Raw genomic sequence first — 12,336 nt, forward strand, 5'->3', positions numbered from 1 at the left:
TTACAAGCTCATACTTCATTTCTCTGACCCAATTAAGGTGATAATATGGCAGAATGGCAGTAAACAAGGTAATAGACTATGATTTATGTCTAACCTTTTCCTCAATAACTCTCACGTTCTGAGAGATGAGGCCGCTTTGGGTCAGAGACTTTTACCGCCCACTTCTGAGGGGAGAAGTCGCGCCAGGAGCCTACTGAGGGCGCGCATAAAAACCTGCCACTTCTGAGGAGGATGAGGTGAGGTCGAAGGGAGAAGTCGCGCTACTGAGGGCGCGCATAAAAGCCATAAGATTCACCTTGAGTCTTTATAGGCACTTCTCACAGAGGATACAACACCCTTTTTTCATCCCTGACACTACATCAGGGAAGCCCTTTTGACCAGACATTAGGAGTATATACCAAATATCTCCATGTCTAATATTTCTGCCTCACCAAAATGATCCTCATCTACGATGATCGTCGACGACGGCCTCTTCCTTGATGGTCGTCGACGATGGCCTCTTCTACGAGGGTTGTTGACGACCGCCTCATCTACGGTGGTCGTCGACGACAGTCTCGTCTACGACGGTCGTCGACGACGGCTTCGTCTACGACGGTCGTCGTCGACTGCATCGTCTATGACGGTCGTCGACGACTGGCCTCGTCTATGACGGTCGTCGACAACGGGCCTCGTCTATGACGGTCGTCGACGACGGGCCTCGTCTATGACGGTCGTCGACGATGGGCCTCGTCTACGACGGTCGTCTACGACGGGCCTCGTCTACGACGGTCGTCGACGACGGGCCTCGTCTACGATGGGCCTCGTCTACGACGGTCGTCGACGACGGGCCTCGTCTACGACGGTCGTCGACGACGGGCCTCGTCTACGACGGTCGTCGACGACGGGCCTCGTCTACGATGGACCTCGTCTACGATGGACCTCGTCTACGATGGGCCTCGTCTACGACATGCCTCGTCTACGACATGCCTCGTCTACGACGGCCGCACATTGATGACGGCCTCATATCTGACTGCTGATCTTTGATAGTGTCATCTACTATGGCAATGCCTAGCTACGACGGACGTCTATAACAGCTTTATCAAGGTAGCTTCATATACATATGGCCTCATTTGTGCATGGTCTATACTACACATGGCTTCATCTATGCATGGTATCATCTATGGCTGACGATCATTCAATTGCCTCATCTATGAGTGCCTCATCTACGGAGGATATCACCTATTTTAACCTCATCTATGATGGTATTGCTATGACTGTCTTCTATGACAGCATCATTCACTAACAATGGCCACGTTTACCAATGGCCACGTTTACCTCCAATGGCCTCGTCTACCAATAACTTCCTCTGTAAAGGGCTTGCTCGAATAATGGCCTTGTATGCCATTGGCCTTGTCTTATAATGGCCTCGTCTACCAATGACCTAGTCTATCAATGTCTCTGTCTATCAATGGTTTTATCTACCAATGGCCTCATCTCCTGATGATCTCATCTACCAATGGCCGCATCTACCGATGGCCTCATCTACGAAGGGCAAATGGCCCCATTTGTTACCCTCATCTACGGATACCCTCACTTATGAATGCCTCATCTTCAATGGCATTGTATATGGCTGTCGTCTGACAGCCTCGTTTGGAAGGGTTGCTCATGACGGTCATCTATGACGTCGTGCTAGTCTGCAATTACCCCGCTTACATGACCATGTCTACGACAATGTCTATCATGAGATTGGCTGAGATGGCTTCAGCGGTAAGAGCAGCATATATATTCTTAACGTAGTGGGCAACAGCTAGATTTTCACTGCCAACTACAGGCAAACAGAATATATCCTTCATGATTTTGAGGAGGTATGCATCACGAGAGAGGGACGTATAATAGACTAAGTCTATTCCAGCCGTTTTTTCTGCGCATAGAATAGAAATGATGTGTACTTACTAGCAGCCCATCCAATCTGATAGGCCACCATTCGACCAGATTCAGTAACTTCACAGACTGCTCATTAGCAATCTAAAATCCTGCAATACCTATCTCCACACCGCCTTACAAAGAAGGATGTCGTCTGAACCTTATATATAAAAAAAAAAAAAATATATATATATATATATATATATATATATATATATATATATATATATATATATATATATATATATGTATATAAAAATAATTTCTCTACTTTGGCAGTGGCCTCTAGGTAGAGCTGACAATCTTTTATCCTTGATCGGTTTCTATGATCGTCCAATGTGGTTGGACATAGCGAATTTCAATGACCTCATTCCTGAGGACCGAAAGCGGGATGCAGGAAAGATTCTGTTGGAAGGTGCACGCCAGGAATGGCTTAAAGCCGCGACCTTCAGCCCTGAGCGAAGTTTCTAGGCATGGCCTATGATGAAGAGTTGTCGGTTTGCTAAACATTTGAATGAAGCCCCCTTAGTTATAAACCGGGCACTGATCATGCACGATCATTAAGCACCCTTTAATATGGGCGCGGATCTTTCAGTGAAGCGTGATGAAGGGGTTTTTTCATCAAGAGGAAGATACCAAAACCAATCGGATGAACAGTATCAATCTCAGTACAGCCTTGCAGCCAGGCATCTTTCCGTAGATAGTCTGTCTACTTTCTCCCGTCACGAACGAGATATAAGTATCTAGATTGAGACACTAACAGGAGGCCATGATCACCACAAGGTTCCAATCATCATTTTATCCTTTTCTCGCGTGGTCCCGAAGGTTTCAGGTTTTTGTTTCCAAGCAACAAGCAACTATATCTGACCAATGTGTTCTAAACCTAGTAACAAATGGCCACTCCCTGGAATTCATCAATCAGCCATATACTACTCTGCCCAGGGGTTCCCCCTCCCCCTCGTTTTCACAACAATTATGTTATTTAAACAAAGGATATTTTATGGCTTCTCTGGATGGAGAGGGTGCGATTTTCCACATACTTGTCCACCCCAGACAGCACGAATATTTTCGCTTTCACGCGGCTGACGCCCATTATAGGTGCGTAGTGCTCCCGTTTGGGCCGAGTCGTCACCAAGAGCCTTTCACGAAGTATTTGGTACTAGTGGCAGCAGCATTGAGATCTTGAGGAATGCAAGTGTTCCCTTCTCTAGACGATTGGCTGCTTAAAGGTCCTTCTGAACACGAAATCAAGATTGCCACAGTAGATGTACCCATCTCATTTTTTCTCTGGGGCTGATTCTCAACGACAGCATATTGCAGTTAGGTCCTCTCCGAGTAAATTTATTTTCTCGGAGCAGGTTTAGACACAATCCACAACAAAGCATTCTGGTCACACGACCACCAGTTGTGTTTTCAAAAAGGGGCAAGGTTAACTTCATAAGGTCAGTTTCAGTTCAAATGTTTGTTTCGTTCCTGATGATGTGCTCTTCAGCGATACATCTCATACCATTAGCATGGCTCAAAATGACACCTTTTCTGAAAGCACTACAGTTTGAAGATCAATAACCAATGGGTTCGTTCGACAATACCATCAAGGTTACGCCGTGCATGATCAATCTGTACATTGCTGGTCGCAGACAGAGAATATTGCCCAGGGTCGCACGTTCCTGCAAACCATTTCAGGGTTTGTTTTAACGATTGATGCCTCCATTGAAGGATGGGGAGGTCATCGTCAGGATTTGCGGAATTCAAGGTACATAGTCTCAAAGACAACGACAACAGCAGATCAACAGGCTTGAGCTCCACATTGCTGTTCTGTCCCCCCAAGCATTTTGCTTGAGGATTGAGGGTTTGTCTGTGCCAGTACAGACCGCAAACACCATCCGCATGTCTTATATCAATACACAAGGAGAAACTACATCTGCTATACTCTCGCAAGAGGTTCAGGAATTGTGCGAAGTAGTTGCATTGCACAAGATGTCTTGAGAGCCGAACAAGTCAGGGCTCTCCACAATGCTCTGAGCATGTCTCAGTCGGACTGTCACGAGTGGACGCCGGAAAAGGGACAGGTGAACCCAGTTTTTTCCAAGTTTGGGTTAATCTGGCACGAGATCCATTTGCATTCAGAGAGAACACGGACGGCCGATATTATGCCAGCAGGTTTCCTTAACAAGAATCAAAAAGGAATGCCCTGTCCTTGCAAGGGTCAGGGGTTTGTGCGTATGAGTTTTTCCCCAATACCATTGGTTCTGAAGGTGTTCTGCAAGATGAAGCTGCAAGGTTACCATCTGATTTCAATTGCACCCCGTTGGCCAATATTGGTTCTCGGAACTTCTGCTATTGTTTATAGACAAGCCCATTCGGCTGCGGCTTGGGCCTACGATATTGTCAGGGGACGGAGATCAAGTGGTTCGTCTGGATCCACGGTCATTACTATTGCACGCACAGCTTGTCATTTGTTAGAGTTCAAGGGCATCAACGTTTCAAAGAACTGTTGTGAAATTTTGGCCAATTCTCGTGCCCGTGTGACAATTAATGCTTATCGCCTCAAATGGAAGCGATTTTGCGGTTAGTGTGAGGTGTTAGCAATTCACTCAATTACAGTTACTGCAGAACAAGTTCTCCATTATCTGCTCTTCTAGCCAAGTCTGGGCTTAGTTTTTTCTTCAACAAACAAAATGCGTCTTGCTGCTCTTTCCAGAATTAGGAAATGTTAAAATTTTCTTTTTTCCGCTCTTCGGTGCTTGTCAGATAGTTTATGAAAGGGCTTTTCCGAGCCTTTTCTCTCCAGTGCGAGCACCCTCCCAGAGTGAGCACTCTGCATTGCTAGTGCGGTTAATGCAGTGTACATTTGAGCTGATCCATAAACCAGCTCTCAGATTCCTCACCTGGAAGGTTGCCCATTTACTGGTTCTTACTTCGGAAAAAAGGGTTCGTGAAATCGAAGTTTTCACTATAAGGAACGCCTCACTTTTAGAAAATCAGATCATCTGTTTGTGACTTATGGCCAGATTACATTGAGTATAGCGGTCACTAAAGCTACGTTTTCTAGATGGATAGCCTCTGCCATCCAGTTCTGTCAAATCAAGGCTAACCGACCATTGACAAGGTCTGTTCGATCTCATTCCACAAGAGCTGTGGCAGCATCTGCAGCTTTGTTTGCAGGGGTGACGCTTGAAAACATTTGCCGTGCTGCGACATGGAAGAATGTCCACGTGTTTACAAAACATTACTGCCTACAATCAGCAAATCAGAATGATGCGGCAGTGGGCCGAACCGTTTTTACGCCACATGTTTCCATAGGAATACATTCAGGTTCTAACGTTGGCTTATTTCTTAAAAAGTACATACAATTCAATTTGTTGTTTATAATATACAGACATGTGTTATCATATACTGAGTTTCTATGATACTAAGGTTCCTTTCCTGTAGGAAATTGCATGATTTCTATGTTGGTTCGGAAGATGACTTGTTAATAGGTCAATCTTTAGCAGATTGTTGGTTGTTAACGGTACATTCATGGGGGTGCACTACAATAAGTCTCCCACCATCCGCAACCGACTTTGCCAGGTTTACTGCTTGCTATTCTGATTCAGGCATGTGAATCTATGAAAGATACCCCAATACTGGATAAGAAAACAAGTTACTTACCTGTAACTACGGTTATCCAGTATTGGTATCTTTCATAGATTCACATGCACCCACCCTCCTCCCCGGAGAGTCAGTTCTATAAGATTGGGATACTTGTTCCCACTTGTGCTACGAAAATCTGAGGAGAGCTGGCTCTGCAGAGAGGGTTCTGGAGGGTGCTGTGAGCTGATTGGTTGGAGCAAAGACTTTGGTCTTTTTTACATAATGAGGTAGATAGGCTACTATAATTTAGGCCTCAGGCCTATTCCTAGGGCCTACTACTACTACAAAGTGCTTTTTGCACTGCTTTTTATTTACCGTGGGACTCCCGCCTCGTCGACGGGGAATGATTCAGGCATGTGAATCTATGAAAGATACCAATACTGGATAACCGTAGTTACAGGTAAGTAACTTGTTTTCATTTTCTGCATATTGTTTGCTTACTTGGCCCAGAGTCAGTGGGGTTTTTCACGCATTTTAGAATCCAGATTTGTAGCTTTTTTATTTTATACGGTTTATGTGGTACCAATACACTGCCATTTGACCAAAGCAGCACAAGAGCAAGATTACACACAGTGAGTTAAGCACTGTGACAGGACCAGAGGGGAGACAGGACTGTTACTTCAATGTACTTCTAGTCATTGTAGGGTTCAGGAAAACTGGTGGGGCAGGGTGCATTGGTGGTAAAATGTGGAGAATGTGAAGACAGGGCATTGGTGTGAGACTGAATGCAAAAGCATAGGGAAAGAAGATCAGGGTATGGTTTCCAAGTATAGCTGTTGGTTAGCGAATGATAAATGGAAAGGGGGTTCAAGATAGGAGAAAAAAAACGATTTGGGATAAAATAGAAATTCTGTTCAGTCGTCTTTAGGAGCAACTCTGATGCAAAGATCCTGAAAGTAGTGGGTGAGGTTGTGATAGACATCAAGGGGTACCTGGAAGAGGAATTTGGGCTGCACAGCAAATTAGAAGTAAAAGCATGGTGGGACAATTGAGAAAGAAATGAGGAATCACAGATTAATATGCATACAGGTCATTCCAGATTGCTGCCTGTCTTCCCCCCCCCCCATCACCCCTCACTCTAATTGGTATGTTTTTATGGGGATCCTGTGAATGGAATATACAGTTGGTGCGAGGGAGAGCTTGAAAGATTTCAGATGTGCACTATCATTTCTCAAATTCTGGGGCATGGAAGACCAATAGTGAGCCATGCAGATGGCAGGGTAACAGCCTATAGTAATACTTTATGCGATCACATCTAGGGGCCCAGTCATGTTTGTCCCTTGTATACTGCTAAAACCTGAGAAATCGTTTAACAATAGTCTCAAGCAGTGGCTGAATTCAGTTTTTTGCTCTAGGTTCGGGAGCAGGAGAAGTATATTGCCTTGCAAATCCGCGAAGAGGTCAAAAACAGAAGAGATCAACAGCTCCATCATTTGGCTGAAGAGCTGAAGGCTGAGTGGAAGGAAGCACAAGCTCAGAAGATCAAAGCTTTAGAAAAGCTTTATCAATCAAGCTTGAAGGCTGTGGGTGAAGGGCATCAGCATGCCAAGGAGAATGTAAGCTCTTTTGTATTGCTTGTGATGCAAAGTTATACTAAGGTGTTTGAAGTGTCAGACAAAGCCTGTAATCAGATTAAGTATTAGCATGTTTCAATGAAGGAATTATTTACTCTGTATTGGCTTATTACAAGATGAGTAATGTATGAAAAGCACATGTGCTTTTCATACATTTGTCATCCTAAAACGCTTAAGATGAACAGATCAGTAAGTATACTAGTACTGTTTTACCCAAAAATAGGAAATTCAGCAACATATCATAAAATAAGTAGTGGTTATGTTTGAACCTCAGACCCCACCTTATTATTTGGGCCACTGGGCAACACTCCCCACCCGTATCCTGGTGGACCTTAGGAGGTCTATTTCATGGTAGTTGTGAAGAATATAGTTCGCATATCACTATTTTCCTACCAGAAGTATTACAGTGGTCTGACACTGTCCACTTTATTGGTTAGTTTATGGACAGGACTTATGGCGTTAATCTTTTTATGCATTTTAAAGGGTGGCATAATGATGCAAATGTTTAGTGTGACATCTTACTCTATCTTGGCTGATCTCAGCACAGTTTTCCACCCCGTTCTCATCAAACGTCACATGAGATCTGAATCCGCAGACAGGCACTCTGATGGGAAGCTCCTTCCCTTCAGGATGTACAAAAGAAGTCAACTTAGGCCTGTACACATCCACTGCTTCAAATTTGATTTGTGGGGTCCCTCAATGTCCTTACTTAGCCCAACTTTTTTCAACATCTACATGACCCCTCTCACCACCAGCCTTTGTGCTCATGGGCTCAGCATTATCTCTTACGCCAACAACACCCAACTGATCCTCTCTCTCTCAGAAGACCCCTCAAACACCCGAACAACCTTCATCTGCGTGTACAGCATCGCAAACTAGATGAAAACCAACTACTTAAAACTCAACATTTACAAAAGAAAGTGCTCCTATTCGGGAAAGACACCTCTTTGATCCTTGGTCTGACTTTAGGCTGACACAGTCTGTCCAACTCGACCAAGAATCTATGTATCATGATTGACAATCAAATCTCAATGTCTAGTCAAGTTGGCACTGCCTCATCCACCTGCTTCCATACCCTTAAATTAATTAACAAACTCTTCAGACCACTCCTGCTGCACACCCAAAGTCCTATTGAATGTGGTAGCTAGAGTCATTCATATATACAAACACCTAAATGACATCTGCTGGTTCTTTATCTACAAATGCGTTCTTTCATGCTCCTCATACACATTTGCAAAGAACTACACAATCAAGGCCCAGCACACCTCAACAGTTGCATACAGTTCCACACACCGACCGACCAGATACTTCTGCTCTGCCAGCCTCCTCCATGTTCACTTCCCATGCATATGCCGAGCCACAGCTAACAGCCGCGCCTTTCCCCATCTGACCCCCTAAGTTGACCCACCTCTTACATATTAGAGCCATCAGCTCCATCTAACAATTTTGCAAACCATTGAATAGCAGGCTCTTCCTATAGGCTTAAGGCAAGACTGCACCACCATCCCTGGGAATCAGGATACCTTTTTGGGTGATATGCGTGCTGTGCAAATAAGCATAATATAACCTCTTGATAGTTATTCAGATATGATATTCAGTATTACATGTCCTACCGTACTCCTTGCTGTGCTTTCAAGATCTCTAGTGAACGAAACTGGGGTGACTTGAATGATTGTCATTTTAGCAATGTTGTGCGCAGGTGATACCAGCTTGCCTTAGTTCTTGACTACACACTAATTGAGGTATACCTTTATGAATCAATGAGAGTGAGAAATAGATAACTTTATTTAATTAACCCTACGTAAGCATAACATAATTATCTGGAACACCATGAGCATGATTTTAGGTCTGTGCATTTTGACCTTTGCGTAACCCCTGTTTATGCACAGGTTGGAATTACAAGTCGGTAGGTATTTAATGCATCCGATAATTATCGGATGCATTAAATACCTCTCCTTCATTAAATTGTGGCAGGTTAAATCTGCTGAAATTTACCGGGGGAAAGCATATAGTATTTACGATAGCATACTGATGTTGGTGTATTAAACACTAAAAACGGCATGTCATTCCCCACCAACTCGTAATACGTGTTAATTATTGCACTTGATAAATAACAAAATATGTGGTATCTTTATCAGGTGTGTTCAATAGTACCTAAACTCATGATCAAGGCCCATGTATTTAGTAGTCCCCAGCGATATCCGATTAAAACTATGTATGCAAAATAGCAGTCTGGTTACTTTAGGTGTTGTGTGCAGTATATGTCGTCATTTGATATGGAATGGGTTTAGGGTAGCTTTGTGTTTGTGTACATTCTGCAGTCATACGAGTGATAGTATTATTCACATTTTTCTACAATGGCTTTTTTTTATCGCTTCTTTAGCTTTTAGTCAAATATATTTTATTATGCACAGTGTTTTTCCAAACCCTTAAAATCTTTTGCTGAATGTGCATGATAATAAGATTTGCTGCATCATGGTTCAGTTCTTAACACCATCGGTGCGGCACTTATTTCCGCTGTGCGCTAAGCGCAAACCGAAACCTATGCGTTCATGACAAGCTCAGCTCGTCATGAGCGTACGAGAGGTGTACCTCATGACGAGCTGAGCTCGTCATCAGCGTCGAAGGGGTTAAGGTTTGTTTTATTTATTTAGCTGAACTGGAAATGTTTAATATACTTAATGCATGGAAATCATTAGAATGCATTTGTATGTCAGTTACAACACCGATGTTAATCTATTATTTCGCTAATTTTTTCAGTTTTGTTTAAAATATTTTAGCAGAAGTAATAACCTATTGTATTTTTTTTTGTTTTTTTATGCCATGTGTGTTGCTACTTAATTATTTTTTGAAAATGGATAGCTTGCAGATTGTTGAGGTTGCAAACACACTTCCTCTCTAAAGCAATGTTCTGATCATCCATGGCTGAAATGTTGCATTGGCTGTATTGGTGTACTGACTATATTAGTGAGACTTACGACTTGTGCATATGTTTTTACCTATTTTTCAAAAGGCCCCTGATTTGGAGGCAATCGCAAAACAAGTGGTAGTGTGCAATGAAAGGGCAGAGAAGCGGCATAGAGAAGCTCTGAAGGAACTGAAGCATAAAAGAGAGAGTCAACTGAAAGAGCAAAACTGGTACAGTAATTTTACACAAAACATACTTAGCGTTCTGAAACATCCAGAAAGGTGTTTTTGCCGAAGCATGTTTTTGCAGCTGATTCCTGAAGGAAGCAAGAACTTGGCAGTACGCAACATTGATAAAAATTACTTGGCTGTTAACATAAACAAAGTCATGATCCTTTGTGCCACAAGTAAAAAAAAACCTTGCTGTTCTGTTTGACCTGCGCTCTCCAAGTGAAGCCATCAGAAAAGTTGCATAGCTTTCCTTTAACCCACAGCTTAATGCATTAGTAGAAGCAACAAACTTCCACCTGGAAAAAAAAAACTTAGTAAAAGGTCTCCTTAACTGCAGTCCCCCGTTTACCTTTAAGGAAAATGTGCTGCATTAATATTTAAAGATAAATAAATAAAAGCTAACACAGACATGGGGGTCTGCTGATTTCAGCAGGTCGCCATCCCTTTGATGGCTGTGATTCCTAATTCGGACACAAATTGCGACCTACCCCGGGCACAAGTCCTAAAGAAAGAACTGGGGGGACTAACCAAGTTAGGCAGTATGCAAGTGACGTCATGGCATGTGGCATCACAGTGCGACATCACAGGAAGTGATATCACAACCCATGACCTCACAGGAAGTGACACCACAAGAAGTGACATCAGATCTTAACACTTCATACACATTTTGCAGGCCTATCATGAGTCCATTTGAGCGCATTATGAGATTTAACAAATTAGATTTTGCATCTGGGTTGTGCCAAAAAAGTGACGCAAACCTGATACAAAATGTGGGACACAATTTGTTTTTTAATTTATTTTATTTTGCCACAAAAAAGTTGGCAACACGGATAAATGTAGCAGTAAATCTATTCTGCTTTATTGGTTGCAAAGTCTGCATTTTAAAATATCTTATGGGGTTAAGGCATCTGTAGCAGAAGTCTTTGTGTACCCAGTAAATCCCAGGGAACAATAATACTAGTAAGATAACTTTCTAGGGTAAAGCATTTGCTGGAGAGACCTGTGTTTTCTCTAGTCCCAGTTTTGTATCAAAGTAATGTTGAGGATTAATGTGTCTCCTGCAAACCACATCATCTAACATGCGGATGACAGATTTTTTTTTATGCAGCTAGGTAAATGAGTTGCTGCTTTTAACATAGAGATCCTTTTGTTACTCGCAGTTCATAAATTGTAATTCTTCTAATATAACACATCAAGCTATAAATGACGTGACTCCTACACTTTGTAAGCCTCGTTGTCTTATGTAACATATCTTGTACATTTTACACATTTATAGAATTTATTCTTAATGTATAATATGTACGTGTGATGTAAAGCGCTGTGACATCGTGCGTTGGGAAGAGTAGTGCTATAAAAGAAATAAACCAAAGTAGCAATCTTTAAATTGTTATTTTTGTAAATACTGGAACAGATCAACACACCTGACTTTCTTACAGTAAGTACATCCATATCTCTTATATTCAGGGATTGAAAAAAGAATAAAGCATGCCTCTCCTAAGTGTTTGTGAAGTGATAACAACAAGCTGTGTGCCTTTGTTTCCCCTCCCTTGCATTTGAATCTAGGTGTGAGGCTCAGTTAGCTGCCAGCCAAGATACTCAAATAAAAGGCTCCCTGATGGCCCCTTACATTTGGCCATTTGCTATGGGCCTAGCTGGAATCTGAAAGCCCCCTCCCGCATATTGCTGTTCAAAACAAAAGCAGACAATGTTGCTGCTCTAAACGAAAGCAGACAATGTGCAGGCACTGCTGAATGTGTCCCGGTGTCTGAAAATGACACTGAGACAAGTTCAGCATATTACAGTGGGGCTCACTTCTTGCAGGGTGTACATTGACCTCCCTGTGAAAATAGTGGGTGGATGCCATGTACCCCTGAGTCGTGCCCTGGACCTACCTCATTACCTGAGGTAGGTTGATTTTCGACCCATTAGGAATCACTGTTTTAAAGATGTATGTTTTCTTATATCCGGAATTACGATTCAGTAAGAATTGCAAATAGGAAATTGTAATTCTAGATTTTTGTACATCTGACCCTTGTTATTGACCAATGCATCAAACTGATGTTCCATCCCATTATTTACACACCTAAAA

The 12,336-nt window shown here is 42.6% G+C and overlaps 1 protein-coding gene across 4 annotated transcripts in view; it reads left to right on the forward strand.

Annotated features, from left to right (window-relative positions):
• The window catches only part of CEP295 (centrosomal protein 295), a 627,693-nt gene that overhangs the window by 42,613 nt on the left and 572,744 nt on the right, over positions 1-12,336 (forward strand). For all 4 annotated transcript variants that reach the window (XM_078656965.1, XM_078656962.1, XM_078656963.1 and 1 more), the window contains 2 exons: positions 6,891-7,091; positions 10,123-10,247. In XM_078656965.1, coding sequence (XP_078513091.1) covers positions 6,891-7,091; positions 10,123-10,247 — 326 coding nt within the window. The remainder of the gene's footprint in view (positions 1-6,890; positions 7,092-10,122; positions 10,248-12,336) is intronic.

Source organism: Lissotriton helveticus, chromosome 8 (genome assembly GCF_964261635.1).
Source record: "Lissotriton helveticus chromosome 8, aLisHel1.1, whole genome shotgun sequence".
In the NCBI taxonomy this organism is placed as follows: domain Eukaryota; kingdom Metazoa; phylum Chordata; class Amphibia; order Caudata; family Salamandridae; genus Lissotriton; species Lissotriton helveticus.